General features: G+C 51.7%; 2 protein-coding genes across 2 annotated transcripts; both read right to left on the bottom strand.

Moving 5' to 3' along the window:
• Positions 1–7021: 7021 nt before the first annotated feature.
• LOC136996029 (olfactory receptor 14C36-like) lies at positions 7022–7957 on the bottom strand. The gene has a single exon (XM_067317024.1). It carries the CDS (start codon positions 7955–7957, stop codon positions 7022–7024), a length of 936 nt encoding a protein of 311 aa, XP_067173125.1.
• A 10797-nt stretch (positions 7958–18754) lies between these two features.
• On the bottom strand, positions 18755–19273 carry LOC136996096 (olfactory receptor 14J1-like; the record flags this gene model as incomplete). The annotated part of the gene is made up of 1 exon (XM_067317091.1): positions 18755–19273. A coding segment is annotated over exon 1 (519 nt), but the record flags the coding sequence as incomplete, so codon positions are not given.
• Between the last annotated feature and the right edge of the window lie 510 nt (positions 19274–19783).

Genomic DNA, 19783 nt, shown 5'->3' with positions numbered 1-19783 from the left:
TGCCAACTTCTCCAGAGCACCTATTCCTGCAGGCTCCAGGGGAGACCTTTGCCTCTAGCCTGGCTCTCCAGCTCTTTGGCTACACAAACCCATATTTCATTTATTTATTTATTTATATACCTAAAAGGATGGACAACACATTTCCTTGGTTTTGAGTCACTTCAGGAATACTGTGTTTTAAGTCAACATGACTAAGAGTCTGTGGATCTTTCTGGTGGAGGCTCGGTCCTTCCTTTTGGACAGTAATAACAATGTACTTTATTTGGAACTCCAGTACCGAGTTTCAGCTCCATGCTTACTTCTTCCATGTATTGATATAACCTTCCCTTCCCAACCAGCTTTCTCTACTTTTTGTTCTCCCACCCCTCACTCTTAAAACAGCCAAGACTGTTTACAAAGACCCAAAAGTTTGAATCCAAGGGACACAGACATTTACCTGTTGCAGGTAAGGAATGTTTCCTCTTGTCTAGTAGGCATTTGATGAGACAATTCAGCCTCAGAACCCTGAAGGTGATTCCTCATCACTGTACATTGCATCCTCTTTTAAAATATGATTAATACCACCTGAAAGACAAGAGATGTTGGTTAACTTCCCTGAATAGTCCATATCCCTCACTCGCACTGGTACAGCTTCCAAATTAGTGCTGAAACACATTCCCTTGCATTTTGTGATTTGATGGGAACACGTTATATTCTTAAGTCTGCCTCCTACCACACAGCACAGGAGACTCTACAAGTCTGTGCAAAGCTCTCCTGAATATCCTGATTTGGCTAAATGTCTTTCTCCAGTGGTGAAAACACCTATTCTCCCAATTAAAAAAAAAAAAAAAAAAAAAAAAGGATGATGCTCAGGAATGCCTTCTGTAGTTCCTAGACACGTAAAGAATATATATATATACACACACACACACACATCACACACTCACACACACATATTTATGATTTGTATATATTTCTGTGATATGTATTTATGTATATCCACATATATGTGTGTATATATGTGTGTGTATTGATTATATATATATATATTTCATGACAGAGCACTTGTGCAGAACAACAGACTCCCCACACAACTGCAGGAACTGTGGTTTCGTAGCTCTGTGCTGTGTGCGCTTCATTTCTACCAGCTGATAAGTGTTTCTTTCTAAATGCAACAGCAGTTTCTTTCTTCCAGTGTCCAAAAAGTCCCGAAGAAGCCAATCAAATCCCTGCTTGCATGAACTCGGTGATGAGTCTATTCCACGCGCTCCAGGCACCCTGCTGGATCCATGGCAGTGGGATCCCAGCACAAGCCCCCCCTGCCCAGTGCAGCCTGGGGGCGGCTCAGGCCTCCCTGGAGAGCCCCAGCCCAGCAGGGAACAGCCCTGCAAGGCCAGCGTGTTTCTGGCCTGTCGTCTCCAGAGGCAGAAGTGGCCTCACCAGCCATTTCACAGTCCTGTTGCTGCTGCTCAGCTGCTCAGGCTGAAGTGACCTCACAGCTGCTTTGCTGATGCCCTTCCTGCTGCTGGCCTGTCCGGGACTCAGGCGGAAGTGACCTCACAGCCTACACTCAAGCCATAAACCTGCTTCTGGCCTATCAGCAGCAGACAGAGGTGACTTCACATGAACCAACAGCAAGCAAGGGCATGCTGACGGCATGCAATCTATAGAGAAGGACGTGAGCTCACTCTCAGCATCACAACCATGTCCCACTTTTGGCAGATCAGGTACTGAAGCAGCAGTGACCTCACAGTCAACATCCCAAGCACCTTCCTGCTACTTGCCTATCAGGTGCTCAGGCAGAAGTGGCCTCACAATACATTTCACAGCCATCTTCCTGCTGTTGGTCTATAAGCTTCTCATATCGGAATGACATCACAGCCGCTTTGCTGACCCTGTGCCTGCCAGCGGCCTGTCATTTCTTCAGGCATCAGTGACCTCACAGACAACAATGACGCCGTTAACCTGCTTCTGGCCTAACAGCAGCACAGGCAGAGGTGACTTCACAAGAACCTACACCAGCCAAGAGCCTGCTGATGGCCTGTCAGGTACTGAGGCGGAAGTGACCTCACAGTCAGCACTGAAGCCATGTGCCTGGTTCTTGTCTATCAGGTACTGAAGTAGCACTGACCTTACAGGCCCATATCTGGGTCATGTCCCTGCTGCTGGCCTGTCATGTTCTCACACGGAAGTGACCCTGTCATTGGCTCCCAGGAATGTGGGGAAAGTCGTGCTCTGGGACTGGCTTGCTCCTTCAGTGGCTTCCCAGGAGCTGGCAGAGGGCCTAGGAGGTAGCAGTGCCCTGGCCCCAGACACCCATCAGCACCTTCACCTCATGAGCCATGGGACCTGTCCCTCCTCCACCCAGTCCTCTGAGTGACCAGCTGCTCTCCTACAGCCTGACAAGAATCTGAGGTCTCCTTGCCAATCCTGAAAGCATGATCCTGATGGACTCCCATAAGCACTGCTGCCTGCTTGTCCAAAAGCGCCTGGCCCAGGAATTATGTGCAGGGCGTTATCACAGCCCCAGGCAGTGCAGGGCTATGAGGATCCCACCAAGCCTCTTCTTCCAGCACTTCCTCAAGCAACATGCTTTGGAGGAACAGCAATGGCCAGGTCCCATCTGTGCCCATCCAGTCAGCTGCAGGCAGCACCCTGGGGACTTGGTTTAGTTCAATTCAAATAAATTCTGGGTGTAGTGGCAGGGCTGGCAGTCACTGGTGCCTTCCCCGCCACTCCAGGAGCTGAGACTGCTCCCCAGTGCTGAGGAGCTGAAAAGAGAGTTGGAGGTGCCCAGGGAAAGGTAAGGAAATACTGCCGGTCTCGTTCAGGCCAGATGTTATGGGATCTGCTTCTGGGGGCATTTCAGAGGTGGCCGTGATGTGACTCAGGTCCCTTGTGAGCCACACATTGGAGGCATCCTATAGTCTTCAGCCACTCAGGACTTCAAGGTCCCAGACTAAAATCTTTACCTGAGTGCCCAACAACTCCCCCTTGGCTGGAAGGGGTCTCTAAAATCTTGCTGCCCTCAATCCCATGAGGACTGTCAGGAAAAGACCCTCCTTTCCCCAGGTGCTACTGGTCATGGAAGAAACGGCCTTGCCAGAGAGGGGGTAAATCCACCTGCATTTGGAGATGTCTCCTGGTGGGACTCCTGGCCTGAATTCCCTTCTCTTTGAGTCTTTTCTTCTTTCTTCCTCCACCTCTCCCACAGAAATTTATCTTTCTCTGTGAGGTGTGTCAGGAGCCCCTGGCATGAGCAGAGGAGGCCATATCCAGCCCCATGGCTCAGGGGTTGGGATCCTTGGCACCTCGGGAGGGTCACAGCCACTTGGCTTTTCCAGGCCTGTGCTGTGAGGTCTCACACACATAATTACTCTTTCAGTGGGCTCCCCAGGCTGCCCAGATTATCAGCATGGCATTTCCCTGAACTCAGTTCTTGCTCCACAGTCCTGATGCAAGGCGAAAAATGGAGTTCAGGGCAGACTGAGATGTGACCAGAGGAAGTTTTACTGAAGAGCATAGAAGGCATCAAGAAGTTTATAACCACCCTCAGGACATTCAGTCCCAATCTTTTCTCTTTCAGACTAAAATCAGGCTTCATTCTGCAGCCACTGAAGGCAATTTCCATTGTTTATGCCGGGTTTTTTTTTTGGCTTCCCTCCTCATTGGTATCCTCCAGTATTGACCTCTGAAGAATGTCACTGGTAACCACTAGTCAGCTGGACTTTGTACCACTCTTCTCTACCCTTTGAACCAGGCAGCCTCCAGCTAATTTCCCATAGCCTCCATTGCTTACTCCTCCATTCCACATCTCCCCAGGCTGGCTACAAAGAGGTTATGGAAGAGCATGGCAAAGGCCTTCCTAACTTCAAGGTCTACGACATGCACTGTCCTCCTCTGTCCACAAATCTTCCAGGAAGATTTGCTTTGCAGAGCCTGAGGTGACACTGACCAGTCTATCATTCCCCGGATCCTCTTTCCTGTCCTTCTTGAAGATGGATTTGCCTTTTTTTCCAGTCTTCAGAAACCTCCCCTGAGATCCATGACCTTTCAAAGATGATAGTGAGCAGCCTAGCGATGATGTCGGCCAGCGCCCTCAGTAACCCAAGAAATTGCAACTCAGGAGAAGTAAAAGGGTTTTCATCATAAGGGGGGCTCAAATACTGGACCAAGGGCCAAGGGCAGCTGTGGCATGTCCATTCCTGGAGATGTTCAAAGCTCACTGGGCCACAGCCCTGAATGACCTGCTCTAACCAGCCCTGCTTTGCATAGGAGGTTGGACTAGGACCTCTGGAGGTCCCTTCCCACCTGAATAGCTCTGTGACTTCACAAGTGCAAAGACCCCAGCCACAGAGACAGGCTCTGCCTCTCCTGCAGGCTGCCCTCCCAGCAGATGATGGGTAGAGCCCTTTGCCAGCCCCACACTCCCTTGTCCCCCCCTCCACCTCTGCCATGGAACATGGCCCAGGTCTGGACCAGGCCCATCTGAAGTCTCCTCCACCAGCTGTTCCCCTGCAAAGGGAGGAAACCCCGACGTTCCCAGCATGGAGCTGACGTCAAAGCAGCAGCTGGAGCCTGACTGGTCCCATTGCTTTGTCCCTCCTGGCCCAGCTGTGGAGGCACAAGCAAAGCTGCTCCGCCTGCCTCACTGCCCCCCGTGGTCTCCATCCCCTCCATGCCCCATCCCAACCCTGGCACTAGCTGGCTTTCCTGGGCTGGGCCATCTACTTTCCCCAAAAGGGGGAAGAAGCATGGGGGCAGTGGGCTGGCGGGCCGGGCTGGGGGCAGCGATGGCCCTGCTAGCCTGGGAGCTGGGGGGAGAGGCCAGACCTGCTGCCTGGTGGGGGATGGAGCCCCAGCAAAGGGGGAGGTGGGGAGGGCCGTGGGCCGGGCAGCAGCTATGGGGCTGTGCCAGTTCCTGCTGCACGACCGGTCCCTGCAGTGTGGGAAGAGGGGATGGGAGATGGGGCAGCATGGGGGTGGCATCAGGTTGGCAGGGTAGGGGCTGGGGGCAGTGGGGGCTGCAGTGAGGGGTCGTGGTCAGTGTTTCTGCAGCACAGCGGCTGCCACGTTCACCTCACGTGCAAAAGTCCTGCAGTGACCCCAGGCAGAAACAAGGCATTTCCCTGGTACCAGTGCCACCCTCCCAGCAGGACGGGGACATAGGATGAGGGTGCTCTGCTTCTCCTGGTGCTCAGGGCAGCTCCACGAGGTTGGCCCAGCTTTGCCTGAGGGACCTCTTGGTCCTCGGCTCTACTGTGGCATGGCTGGAGCAGGGACAAGAGCTCGTGGGGCCGGGCTAGGAGAGCTCTCCTGGGAGTTTCTCTTTTGCAGTGGAGCGGTGAGGAGCATCGGGGCTCCCATCTGTGCCCCTCCCTGCATCCGCACACAGCCCCATGGTCCTGCTGTGCAGGCACTGCACAGGGCAGGGTGCATTCAGGGATGGGGAAATGTCCCCCGGCATAGTCCCCATGACAGCCCTCAGTGACCTGTCCCCCCACAGCCCACCTGCTTTGGCAACCAAGGGCACAGACTGGCCTCCTCTCTTCTGAGCCCGGCATGTCTTGGTTCCCCTCCACGAGACCTGACTCTGCTGGCAGTGGCCCCACAGCAGTTCCCGCCGCAGGGGGGGCTGCAGAGCTCTGGGCATTCAATCCACAGCCGCAGCCCCTCTGAAGGGCACAGCAGCTCCAGGGGGCAGAGAGGGGTGTGTGTCAGCTGCCCCATCAGCCTCCAAGCTGGGACTGGCCACAGTGGCACAAGGACACAGAGGACAGCATCACTCTGTGTCCCTTGTTCTGCTGTCCTGGAGACTCCCTAGCCCCAGGCTGCCTGCAGACCCCCATGCCAGCCCCTCTCTCCAGCACAGCACAAGAGTCCCTGCCCTGGGACTCCTCTGGCAGCTCCTGCTGCCCCAGGGACATAGCAGCCTGCCCGTAGTTGACACACAGAGAAACAGATTTCTCTTTCGCATTTACTCCTCCTTGCCAGCACACAGTTGCTCCTTTCCTTTTCTCTAGGTGCGTCCTTGCTCCCCCAAGGGCCTTTCCCCATGTGGGTACATCAATGCTGGCCTCCCTGGCCATTCCTGGACCCTCCTCCAACCTCCCCACAGGGCCCCGAGCTGGTGGTGATGCTCTGCAGAGCGAGTGGCCGTGGGGCAATGGGGATTGGGGTGACTCCACACTGGCCATGGTGGTCAGGGTGGGAAGCAGACCCAGCTGGACAGGCATCATTGCACCTGACAACCCCTACCAAGGGGTCTGTGGCCATGGACAATGCTCTGAGCAATCACAGGGCATTTCAAAGGGCTCAGGCTGTGTTCAGGGGTGTCTCTACAGCGAGCCCATGGTTTTTCATTGAAGGTGACATGAACAACTCTCCAGGTTCCCTTCCTTATGCCTGCAGGGTCCATGCTGCCTCCCATGGGACTGCAGAGCTCTCACTAGCCTGGACATTCATTGGTTTTGCCCTTTACCTTTGGGTGACTCCACCTGATTTTGTGAAGCTCCATTCTCCCCTAGGCACATGGTGCCCTTGGAGATGCCCTGTACTCTCCTGGGGGCTCCATACTCCCTTTGAGAAGGACAGGCATCAGTCTCCAGCCCTGTCAGATGGGAGATTCACCACCTCCAGGAGCACTGGGCACCCACAAGTGAGAGCTAAATCCAGCCCTCCTTCCCTAACACATCACCTAGGAGCTCATGGCCTTGAACCCAAGGAGAGCCCCAGAAAAGCAATAGCCCTCTCCCAGGTAAAAGTCCTTGAGTGCATTCTTGGCTCCTGCTTTGGAAGACTAGCCCAACCTTCAAGCACTGCACTGAGGAAATCCCCTTTAATTAGAGAGAGGCCAGCTCTGACACAGTGATAGACACATTCACAGCAGGTATCTCAATCAGACAGACTGGGTTCATGCCTCTGGAGAAGTGGGATGAATTCAAGCACTTCTGCACAAACATGATTATCACAGAGAGAATTCCCCAAGCACACAAGTTCTCTGTGATGAATGGGAAATCATTTGTGAAGAGGGATGGGCAGTTTATTGATGCTGAAATAGTAAGAGCTGAATGAGTTTCCTCACTGCGTCTTGCAGCTCCTTGTTCCTCATACTGTAGATGAGAGGGTTCACTGTTGGAGGTACCACTGAGTACAGAACAGTCAACACCATATCCAAAGCTGGGGAGGAAAGGGAGGGGGGCTTTAGGTAGGCAAAGATGACAGTGCTCAGAAAGAGGGAGAACACAGCCAGGTGCGGGAGACACGTGGAAAAGGCTTTGTGCCGGCCCTGTTCAGAGGGGATCCTCAGCACAGCAGTGAAGATCTGCACGTAGGACAGCACAATGAAAATGAAACACCCCAAAGATAAACAGACACTAACCACAAGAAGCCCAACTTCCCTGAGGTAGGAGTCTGAGCAGGAGAGCTTGAGGATCTGTGGGATTTCACAGAAGAACTGGTCCACAACATTGCCTTGGCAGAGCGGTATTGAAAATGTGTTTGCAGTGTGCAGCACAGAATAGAGAAAACCACTGGCCCAGGCAGCTACTGCCATTTTGACACAAGCTCTGTTGCCCATGAGGGTTTCGTAGTGCAGGGGTTTGCAAATGGCAATGTAGCGGTCATAGGCCATGATAGTGAGGAGATAATACTCTGCTGAAATGAAGAAAAAGAAGAAAAATATCTGGGCAGCACATCCCAAGTAGGATATGGCTCTGGTGTCCCACAGGGAATTGGCCATGGATTTGGGGACAGTGGTGGAGATTAAGCTGAGGTCGAGGATGGAGAGGTTGAGGAGGAAGAAGTACATGGGGGTGTGGAGGCGGTGGTCGCAGGTTACAGCTGTGATGATGAGGCCGTTGCCCAGGAGGGCAGCCAGGTAGATGCCCAGGAAGAGTGAGAAGTGCAAGAGCTGCAGCTCCCGTGTGTCTGCAAATGCCAGGAGGAGGAACTCATTGAAGGAGCTGCTGTTGGACATTTCACTCCCTCTGGGCTTTGGGGACTGTCCAAGGAAGAAAAGATAGAGACAAATGAGGACAGACTTCTCTGAGGAAAACTTTCTCATAAAACCCTCCAAACACACACATCCCCATCTGGGCAGAACAGTCATTGAGCTCCGTGGCTTGAGCTCTGGTATGTTCTGGCTGAGTTTCCCATGAGGAGCAGGAGCTTCTGCCCCTGGGCTCTAGATGAGTCAGTCCTGACCTACAGCTCTGTGGACATGGAAACAGCGGTGACTGAACTGTTATATTCCCAGTTCCAGTTAGATTTCATCCACTCATAATGTTGAAGACATTTTCAGCATCTTCACTCCCAGTTCCACATAATGTGGATTCATGAATAGTTTTAAGGCTTTTTTGGTTTTCTTTAGCTGACCCTGTCACACCGGAAGAGGATTCCTGGAGGTAGAAACCCTCAGCATTGCTGCTGCACTCAGAGTGAGCAGCTGTGATTCCGGAGAGGCAAAAGGATTCACTCTGGCTTGAGTGCAGAGGGAGCAGAGCTGCCTGTCCATCTGCCTTGAGCTCTCACCTTGGAGGTGGAGGACAGTTGCACTCATGTTACCCAAAAAAGAAACGACACCGCGGAGAGCAGAGAAATGCACTTGCAAAGTGGCCATCAGCACTCTTTCTGAGGGGATGTGAGGCAGGTCTCAGCTGTCTCCTTCTAGTCAGCAACAAATCAGGCTCCTTCCAGGTGCCCACATCCACCCTCCCAGCACATGTCCGTGTGCTGCCTGGAGATGTCCCTGCGGGGAGCTGTTTCTCTCTCCCCATGTCTCACCCCTGTCAGTGCTCACAGACCCCCATCCCACCCACTGGGAGCTCAGCTCTGCCCTGCAGAAACCTCCTGGGGGCAGGACACTGCCCAGGGCACCTCCATGTTTGCAGGTGCTATGGAGCAGGTGAGAGAAACCTTGCTGAGGCTGGAAAGGTGATGCTGGCTCTGTCCTTAGGCTGAGGGGTGGATGAAGGCATTTGCTGAGTCCGTCCCAGAACTGATCCTCTCTCAGTGTCACTTTTTAGGAACCTCTGTCCCCTGTCTAAAACTGACAGATCCAATCCCATTTCACTCCACCCAAACAGAAAAGAACTGATAGCACAGACTCATGATAGCTGCTTCCCTTTCATGTATCCCATGCCTTAACCTTCTTTTTTGAAAGTCTCCTCCAGAAATGTCCTGGGAGTGAGCTGGAGCTGTGGTCAACCATGACCCAGGCAGCACCCTCTCAGCAGAAGAGAATGAACCTGCCCTGATGAGGGTCTCTCCTCCCACCCAGAGTTTCTCCCCATAGCACCATGGGGAATTCCCCGGGCAGGCTGAGTGCTGACCCTTGCAGGCAGTAAGGTCACTGCCCCAGGCACACAGTGCCCTGGGGTACAGGGACACTGATGTGATTTACAGCCCTGTGCAGACCTGTGTGCACACCCAGGCTTCACACCCCTGAAGTTGTCCCCAAGAAAAAGGAGCAGGATGCCCTGTCCCTGTGACAGTGTGGAGGTAAATGCCTGTTCTGAAGCATTTCCCCCTCCTCTGCAAAGAAAAATCTGGGAGAGACATCCTTAAAAAACAGAGGTGGGTTGGGATGGGTTGGGTTTAGAAGACACCTCCAGGAACCTCAGTAGCATTGCCCTGCTGACAGAGACTTACCGTGTCAAAGACTGTGAAGATTTCTCCCACAATGAACTGTCAGCCATCCTCCCACTCCACACTGCTTTTCACTTCTCTCTGTCATGTCTCATCTCATGTCAGCAGCAGCAGGCAGAGCCTGGAGCCCTGCTGCTCTTTGCAGAGGAGCTGCTCCTGCACACAGCCATCTCTGGGCAGTGCTGCCAGGTTGCCATGATTTCGCTCTGTCCCAGGAGCCTGGCCCCATTCAGCAACAGTGTGGCTCAGCTGAAGTCCTGAATTTCTCTGTCCCTTGTGCTGCCTTCTCCTGGGAAATATTCACTGAGGTAAACCAAAATAATCACCTTTGCTCCCTCTCTAAATAATGCAGAGAGACCAGTTACAGCATTGTCCCTGTTTCATCAGAGGATGGTTATCTACAAGAGGTGGAAATGTCCCACTTTGGAAATTCATATTCCCATCTCTTAACTAGACAGGACACCTAGAAAGGGCCAGGAAGAAAGTTCATTCTCCCATGGTTCGGGTGTTGATTCAGATGAGTCAATCTGGGCATCTCATGAATAAAAAAGGAAATGTGGGCTCACTGCTGACTGGGACAGGGATTCTAGCAAAAGTGGATGTAGATAGGTCTGGGGAAGGCAAGTCCTTCCTGGCTTCAGTCTTCACCCACAAGGTCTCCTGACCTGTTGTGCCTGTCATCAGGACTGCTGAGGAGAAAACCAACCTGCAGTGCCCAAGCCTCTAGAACTCAACACATACAAGTTTATGGGATTGGATGGCTGGCATCCATGGATGTGGAAAGAACTGGCTGCTGTGACAGCAGGGCTGCTCTCTTTCATCTTTGAAAGGTTGAGGAGTTCAGGGGAGGTCCTAATGAGCCCATTTTCAAAAAAGGCCACAAGGACAACCCGGGGAGCTGCAGTCCATTCAGCCTCATGTTGATGAGGAATGTGTCATGGAGCCAGTCCTCTCAGATCACCTTTCTGGGCACATGAAGAAGGTGCCTGGGAACAGTCAGCATGGATTTACTGAAGGTAAATCATTCCTGACCCACCTGATTGCCTTCTGTGACCAGTCCTTGTGGAGGAGAGGAGAGTAGTGGATGTCCAGCAGACATCCAGATGGGCAAAAAGCTGGTTGGATGATAGAGCTCAGAGGGGTTTCATGAATGGGTCATGCTTGACCAGGAAGACAGGGAAAGGTGGGGTAGGCAGGGGTCTACCCCACATCCTGTCCTCTTTGAAAACCTCATCAGCAGGGCAGAACAACACGTGCATCAGGACAGGCAGAGACCTCACTGGCAGAGGAGTGACCCCGAGGAGAAGGCCCTGGACATTACGAGGGGTGCCATATGAGCCAGTGGTGCATGCTCACCACAAATGAGGCCAGCTGCATACAGGACTGCATTAGGAAGAGCATGGTCACCCAGGCAAGGACAGTTCTTATCCCCCTCCACTCAGCACTGCTGTGGCCACATGTCTGCAACAGTGTGTCCCTGTGTGGGCTGCCCAGTGCTGGAGAAATGTGGAGCAACTGGAGAGGGTCCAGAGGAGGTCTTCCAAGCAGTCGTTGGGGGCCTGAAGCATATGGTCTGTATGCAGTTTCTGAGGGACCTTGGGCTTCTTTAGCCTGCTGAAGTGGAGGCTAAGGCCAATACAGTAGTCACCTGTGACTGCCTGTGACAGGGTGGTTTCAGAGATGATGGAGCTTTTCTTGGTAGTGGGAAGCAGCATGAGAAGGGGAAAGAGCCACAAAGTGCATCTTGAGAGGTTCAGACTGCACTTCAGGTAACAAGAATGTCATTCATAGGGTAGTGCTGTGGTGCAACTGGACACCTAGAGGGAGTCCGTGATCACTTCTGGCTTTGTGTTTCAAGAAGCAGCCAGTAAGAACAGAGGAACGTTAGTAAAGGTGGGGAGATGCTGCAGTGAGAGCAAGGTGGGGAAGCAGGTTGGGTGTCTACAGGCTGCAGGGAAAGAGGTACAGGGTTGGGACAGCTTAGGACAGCCTGTGGTGAAGATGACCGAGGGCAATGCCAAGGCCGAAAGCCTCCAAAAAGAACTGAGGTCTTTGTCCCATTTGCTATGACTAGTGCTGATGCCACCAAGGCCTAAAGGGAAGCTGACGTTTCGTTACAGCACTGTGGCCTTCCTGCCTCCTCGCCTCCAGGGAGCTCAGGAGGTGCTGTATTGTTGTCCTGCACCAGGCATTGTGCAGCCCCCCCATCTGACACTGCCCGCAGGAAGAGCCCTGAGCAACACGTGACGGAAATGATTTCCCCACACAGGGGCTGGCTGTGGGTCTTGGTCATTCAACTTGATAACACACAGCAAGGCTGTCTTGGCATCACAGCCACCTGCACGTTGCCTTTGCCTACCTGCAATCAGGGCCTCCAACTTTCTGCTCTAATCAGCCACCAGGGAGCTCTTGCTGATAATGACCCTCAGTGGGACCCATTAATGCTCCAAGAAACTTGGCGATTTGCTTCTGATGTAAACTTCTTGAGAGGTTGCTTCAGTCTCTTCTCAGCATCCGAGGTTCATGGGCTTAGCACCAAATACAGCCAAGGGGTCGTTAAGATGCAAAAACCCCTAAGGAGCCATGCCTCTCCCCATAATTTTCTTCAGCTCTTCAATTCTTGCGCTGTGGCTAATTGGAGAGGTTTCAGGAGTCTATTTACAAGAGGAAGATTTCAGTGAGCACCTGAAAAAAAAAAAAGAAAAGGATTTCTGCTTTTAAAGGTTTCCTTATTTTTCAGCTTACAACCTAGAGTGATATCCACCTTCTCCAACTAATATTGATCCAGAGTGTCTCCTAATGAAATCTGGACATGTAGGAAAAGCACCATCCTGGAGGTCTGACATCCATGGAAATTATTCCTCCCCACCTCCCCAGCCCTGACAGTTCTCTCATCAGCCACTGGGGACTTCGATCACTCTTGTTAAAACTAACCTTTTTTCACTCAAGGCTGTAGCCGAATGTTACAGTTCACGTGCACCAATTCCCACCTTCTTTCCATAGAGGACTAGCTGCAAGCAGACACAGAAGGATTTGTCTTAATTGCAAACAATCAAATATAAACATCATTCAGTGTCAGAAGAAATATAATACACTCCTTAACTGTGTGTCACGTCCAAGTTGCCTCCAGTGAGGTGCACAGTCTACAAGGAATAACCTTCCTTGAAATGTTCTTCACAAATAGATAGGAAAGGCTGGATGGACACACAGTGATGGAGTTGATTGAAGAGACAATTAGACTGCTGAAAGACAAGAAAAGCTTCAGACTCCCTGAAGCTCAGAGCAGCAACTAGAGAGCTGGGAGGTACCTGAACGGAAAAAGAGCAATGGGAGGAGGAAAACAAGGGAAACAGGGGAAAGTGCATATGCCCAGATACTCTGGTGCAAAGATGACTTTAGAAATGATCAATTTAATCAGGACATATGGAAATATGTGAAAAGTTACTAAGATTAAATGTACAGCATAAGAGACAGAGCAGTGATAATGCAAGTGAATCAGCAGGTCAACATTTCTTCTCATGAGTTTCATACCCTGCCTCGTAATTTCCAGTATGCCATCAAGGGAAAACACTGACATTTTATTAAAATTATTCAGTGATTTCAGCTGATGAAAATGTGGTCATATGTTTTCTTAATGCTCAAAAACAGTTCTTCACCTTTCCAGGCAGAGCTCACGTGTCCAACCACAAGCACCCGGGAGCACTTGGAGAGGACCCTGGTGTCTCTGAGGCACCTGCCTGGGCCTGGCAGCTCACACAGGGGACCTGCAGGAGACCGGAGCCCCTTGGAGCTGCAGAGGGAGACTGGGCAGAGGGGACTAGGGCACCTGCAATGGCACCAGCCACCCATGACCCTGTGACTGCATCGCACCCCAGTTCTGAAAATCTCTTTCCTTTTCACACAAAAATATAATGCATAATCTCACCAGAATACTAGCATACTAAAAAAGAACAAATCCAGAAAGACAAGAACACAAAAAAAGTAAAAGCTGAAAATTATGACAACACATTTCTTTGCTTTAAAGTCTTAATTTCTTTCTTGCTTCACTTTTAATGTCATTTTCTGAACATTTCTGTTATAATCAGGCCTGCACCATTAAACAACATATTTTTGTGTTTCACACAGAGCCCAGTGCTCAGAAAACCACCCCCTGCCCACAGCTGTCCATGCCACCCCTCACTCTTTGCACAGATCATGTCACACTCTGAGGTGTTGGGCTCTCTTGACTGGTGAGGAAAGCAGGGTGACCAGCTTCATCTGCTTTGGGGGGTGGCCAAATCTGCACAAATCTCAACATACCTGTGTTACCCTGATGTTTTAGAGGAGTCCCTAAAACATCTCGCCACACTCCCTTTTCATTCCCTGCATGGTTAACGAAGCGTGACTTCATTTTCAGGGACAAGGAGGAGGCTGATCTCACTCCATGCCAGACACTGTCAGTGCAGATGTCTCTGTCAAATCCAGGTCTCTGGACTTCCCTTTCTAGTCTATGGAGGGAAATAAGTTGTCTCAACTGAGTTGTTTTCAGATACATTCCCTAATGACTAGCTAAGGTCCTGTAGGAGCCATCCCCAAAATTACAAGCCCCACATGGGAACCCAGCTGCCCCAGGGCATCTCAGGCATCAACAGCCTCTCTATGTGGTCAAATGAATCAAGCCCCAAAATCAGATCCTAGTCATAAGCTGAAATCTTCTCAAAAAATAACTCAATGCAATAATTGACAAAAAAAAAAAATCCTCTTTTTCAAAACTTCACACAGTTTTTACCATTGCCAAATATTTTTGCTTTCTTATGCATTGGCAGCACCATGTTCACGCACTACAGTAATTGGTTTGTCTATGTGAGTGTACAAACATATATATATATATACATTATTCATCAAAATACATAGATTATATATCAAAATACCGATACACTGCATAGAAAAATCTTTGCTCTGAGGAACTACTTTATTTAAATGGACATGTTTCAGATCTCTTCTTCTGCCTCTCTCTCCTTTATTCTTCCTCGGTCTCTTCTCTCTTTACAGAGCTCTCCTGGAAATAGTTCACTGAATCACTGCACTTAGGGTGGGGGAGACCTCTGGACATCATACAGTCCCAACCTCCCCGGTCAATGCAGAGGCAACTAGATGAGGTTGCCCAGGGGCTCCCCCCAGTTATGCATTGTCCACAAAGGTGCTGAGAGTGCGCTCCATCCACTGTGCAGGCCATTCATCAAGATGTTAAACAGTCCTGCCCCACATGTTGATCACTGAGGGATGCTGCTAGTAACCAGCTGCCACTTGGAACTTGTACCACTGATGACAGCGTTTCAGCCTGATGGTCCAGCAAATCTTCCACCTGCCTTATGGTCCATTGATCCCAGGCAGATCTCCACAATTTGCCTCTAAGGAGACTCTGGGGGACTGTGTCAAAGGCCTTGCTGAAGTGAAGGTTCATAAAATGCCCTGCTTTCCCCTTGCGCACAAAGCCATTCATCTGATGGCAGAAGGCAATCAGGTTGGTCAGGCATGCTTTCCATTTCCCCTTGGTCAACGCATGCTGCCTCTTCCAGGCCTTGTCCTTCACATGCTTGGAGATGGTTTCCAGGAGAATTTGCTCCATCCCCTTCCCAGGGACTGAGATGAAGAGGACCAGCCTGTCATTGCCCAGATCCTCCTTCTTGCCCTTCTGGAAAATGGGTGCAATGTCTGCCTTTTCCCAGTCATCAGGAACCTCCCTGATTACCCTGACCTTTAAAAGACAATCAACAGCAGCGTTGCAATAACTCCGGACACCTCTCCCTGCACCCTGGGGTGCTTCTTGTCTGGTCCCATGGACTTGTGTGTGCCCAATGGGCAAAAGTCCTCCCCAGCTGTATCGTCCTCTGCCATGGGTGAGGCTTTGCTAACACAGAAGCTGCCAATGGACTCGGAGGCCAGGGAGACCTGGCGGTAGACAATACCAGTGAAAGACAAGGTAAAAGAGGCAATGAGCTCCTCAGCCTTTCCCCTGTCTTTGTCACTACATCCCCTGCCCCACTGTGCAGGGAGACCACATTTTCCTTCTCTGCCTGCCTTGTGCTGCCCATGTACTTACAGAAGCCCTTCTGGTTGCCCTCCTCATCTCTTGCTAACTCCACCTCCAGCTCCAGTTGAGCTTTGGCTCAGAAACCCCAGGAATGCCTGCCTTCTTGCTGCCTTGTTGGGGCCTCCAGAGCCAGGCAGGAGGTGTGTGGGGAACAGAGTGGGGTCTGCAGCCTGCAGCCCTGGCCACCCAGCAGCTGTGGTGGGACCCTGCTCCTCTAGATGAGACTGGGCTCTCCTGCATTTCCCCAGTGGGAAGCCTGCGTCCCCTCTGGCTGGGAATACAGCCTGGCAGGGAGGGCCAACACGGGAAACATGATCTCTGTTCTGGGGTGTGAAGAGAGAGGGGAGAGGAGAGGGGGATCTGCTCATGCCCTGGGCACTGATTCCCTCCCTGCAGCCAGTACAGCCCTGCTGATGCCTTGTAACCCATGAGCCCAGGAGGTGGGACTCCCATCTGCTCTGGCTCTAAATATTTCTCAGCCCTTCACACCCAGGATACAAAGCACCGGTCTGGGGACACCTCAGCAATCGAAGGGGCTGAATACCTGGCGTGTTCCTGAGAACTTTTCTGCAGTCTCCCAGCACTGCTTTGACTCCTGTTGCCCATAGAGCAGAGACTCCTTTGGAGGATGAACTCACTCACTGTGTGACTCTGAGGACAGGCTTGACCAGGCAGTCCAAAGACCAGCAAGGCCTCAACCCCACAATAGTGTCCCCTGCCCAGGACTCTACTTTCCAGCCCCTTCCTCCTAGAGGATTTGGGTTGGGAGGGACCACCAGAGATCTCCAGAACCACGATCTGCTCCGATTTGGGCTAACTTGACAGTTAGATCAGGTTGAGAAGTGCCTTCTCCAGGAGAATTTTTAAAGTTCTCCTTGCCCCTGCCCAACTGCTGCTCAGTTATCATGGTTATTTTATTTTTTTCCTTAAACTCATTTGAGGGGGTGAGGGGTGAGGGGTGGGGAAACATCTCCCCAGCATGGTCACCATGACAGACCTCAGTGCCCTGTCCCGCAAGGCCCTCCTACCCAGCAGCCTCCCACCAGTCCACAGCCCCTGCCCATGCCCAGTACTGTCCTCCTGGGGTTACAAGAAGGACATGCTCTGGGGTCTGCTGAGGTCTGGGCCCAGAGACAACCCAGGGAGGGCTGGACATTCCCCACCTACACAATTGCTGAGCCCAGCAGGCAGACGGAGCTGGTCACAATCAAAGATCACCCCTCACCAGGACCAGGGGGAATGGCCAGTGCTGGAAATGGCTGGTATGAGGGGTTGGGCCTGGGAGGAGCTTCCTGGGACAGTTTCTCCTCTCTGTTCATGCAACAACAAGCTGGGCTGCATCTTTGTACTGAAGCATCTTGTTTGAGGGCCTTCATGGGAGGAGGATGGCCTACAGGCCCTATAGACAGCCTCAGACCTCCTTTGCATGCTCCCTGCCAGCCCTGCAGAGGATCCAGGAGAGGGCTCATCCTCCCTGGGCTCACAGCTGGACGTCCAATCCCCCAGCTGGGCCTGGAGCCTTGTCTGGGGGTGACATTTGGGGTAAGGACCAGCATGCAGGGAGGGGGAGATTGTCTGAAGGACATGTGCTTGGGACAGGGCCTGAAGGAGAGCAGCAAACTGATGTGGCTCCTGGGTGCTGATTCCTTCAACACAAGCTCCCACAAGGGCTCCCAGCCTTCCTTTTGGTGCCACCCATCAGGAGGGATGATGGCACAATGAGGTGGGAGGGTGGGGAGCATTAATCCTTCTTCAGGCACTTCCCAGACCATGTCGAGAGCTAGGACAGCAAAGACTTCTGTCTCTGCACCATGAGCTCGCTTTAGTGTACCCACACTCTGAACATCGCCTTGAATTAAATGTCAGCATTTTTCTCTCCAAGCCCAGTTCCACTTCCTTCTCATCTCTCCCAATACCTCTTCTGATCTTGCTGGCCATTCCCACACCCCCACCCTGTTTTCCCGCAGGGCCCCAAGGTGATGGTGCTACTCTGCACAGCAAGTGGGCTGTGAAGTCACAGGGCCACAGGGTCACTCTGCACTGGCCGTGCTGGTCAGGATGGGAAGCAGACCCAACCAAATGGGGATGAGGGCTTCTAATCCCTCCAGGGGTCTGCAGATATGGCAGGTGCTTGGAGGCACTATGGAGCATTTCCAAGGTTACTATTTGTGACCAGGTGTGCCTCTAGATCCTGCCCCTGGTATTTCACAGAGGGTGATATGAATCACTGTCCAGTCTCCCTTCTCCATGTCAGCTGGGTCCCCACTGCCTCTGCTGGGATGGCAGAGTCCTGCTTTGCCCACGGATATCTCAGTTTAGTGTTTTGCCTTTAGGGAACTCCACCTTGGAGGACCTGTCCCTTTGTGAAGCTCCTCTCACTGCCCACCCCACGCACATGCTGTCCTAGGAGATGCCCTGTGCTCTCCTGACACCTCCAGATTCCCCTCCAGAAGGATGGACACCTGACACTGTGCCTTAACATATGGGACAGCCCTCAGTATGTCAATGACATTAGTCATCTCTGCTGCTACTGGACAGCGATGGGCAAGTACTAAATCCAGCCCTTGTTCACTAAGAGATCATAACATGGTTATGAGCTTTGTGCTTCCAAACCCATGGAGAACCCTGTCCAGCAGGCCTCTCTGGGGTGAAATTCCTTGGGCCTGTTCTAGACACAAGCTTTGAAAGCCCAGCCTTCAGGTACTACACTGGGTAGAAGCTACTTTATTACAGAGATACTGTGAGGGAGGCAGCTCTGACCGACTTATTATTAATTAGACACAATTTTATACAGGCATCAGGTGAGACAGAGCAGCCCAAGTAAAGGTGGAATGAATCCAAGCATTTGTGCAGCAACATGGCAACAAATAATTATAATAATAATAGGAACAATAATAAGTAATAATAAAAATACAGTGAACAAACAATGCACAGTCCTGTTCTGGGATACAGTGGGAGTCATTTGTGGAGAGAAATGACAATGTTACCACTGCTGAAAAATGTCCAAGAGATCACTTTCCTCAGGGTATCTTTGAGCTCCTTGTTCCTCATGCTGTAGATGAGGGGGTTCACTGCTGGAGGTACCACTGAGTACAGAACAGCCACCAGCAGATCCAGAGCTGGGGAGGAGAGGGAGGGGGGCTTCAGGTAGGCAAACAGGATAGTGCTGACAAACAAGGAGACTATGGCCAGGTGAGGCAGGCACATGGAAAAGGCTTTGTGCCGGCCCTGCTCAGAGGGGATCCTCAGCACAGCAGTGAAGATCTGCACGTAGGACAGCACAATGAAAACGAAACACCCAAAGACTAAACAAGCAGTAACTACAAGAAGCCCAGCTTCCCTGAGGTGGGAGTCTGAGCAGGAGAGCTTGAGGATCTGGGGGATTTCACAGAAGAACTGGTCCACCACATTGCCTTGGCAGAGTGGAATTGAAAATGTGTTAGCAGTGTGCAACAAAGAATACAGAAAACCACTGGCCCAGGCAGCTGCTGCCATTCTGACACAAGCTCTGCTGCCCATGATGGTCCCGTAGTGCAGGGGTCTGCAGATGGCAACAAAGCGGTCATAGGCCATGACTGTGAGAAGAAAATACTCTCCTCCAAGCCAGAAGAGAAACAGAAAGACTTGAGCAGCACATCCTGAGTAGGAAATGGCCCTGGTGTTCCAGAGGGAATTGATCATGGATTTGGGGACAGTAGTGGAGATGGAGCCAAGGTCGAGGAGGGAGAGGTTGAGGAGGAAGAAGTACATGGGGGTGTGGAGGTGGTGGTCACAGGCTACGGCTGTGATGATGAGGCCATTGCCCAGGAGGGCAGCCAGGTAGATGCCCAGGAAGAGCGAGAAGTGCAAGAGCTGCAGCTCCCGTGTGTCTGCAAATGCCAGGAGGAGGAACTCATTGAAGGAGCTGCTGTTGGACATTTTGATATCTCCAGGCATGGGGGACTGTTCAAAGAAGAAAAGACATTGAGATAGTAGGAGAGACATTTCAAGCAAAAAAGCCGCCAAATCTTCCAGTTCCCCTACAATCGCCCACGTTGCCTCTCTCTTTCCAGAGAGGATCTTTGTGCAGCTCCCTTGCTTGAG

This window comes from Apteryx mantelli, unplaced genomic scaffold (genome assembly GCF_036417845.1).
Source record: "Apteryx mantelli isolate bAptMan1 unplaced genomic scaffold, bAptMan1.hap1 HAP1_SCAFFOLD_20, whole genome shotgun sequence".
Taxonomy (NCBI): domain Eukaryota; kingdom Metazoa; phylum Chordata; class Aves; order Apterygiformes; family Apterygidae; genus Apteryx; species Apteryx mantelli.
Note: the sequence above shows the minus strand (reverse complement) of the source record. Positions and strands in the feature narration are given on the sequence as shown.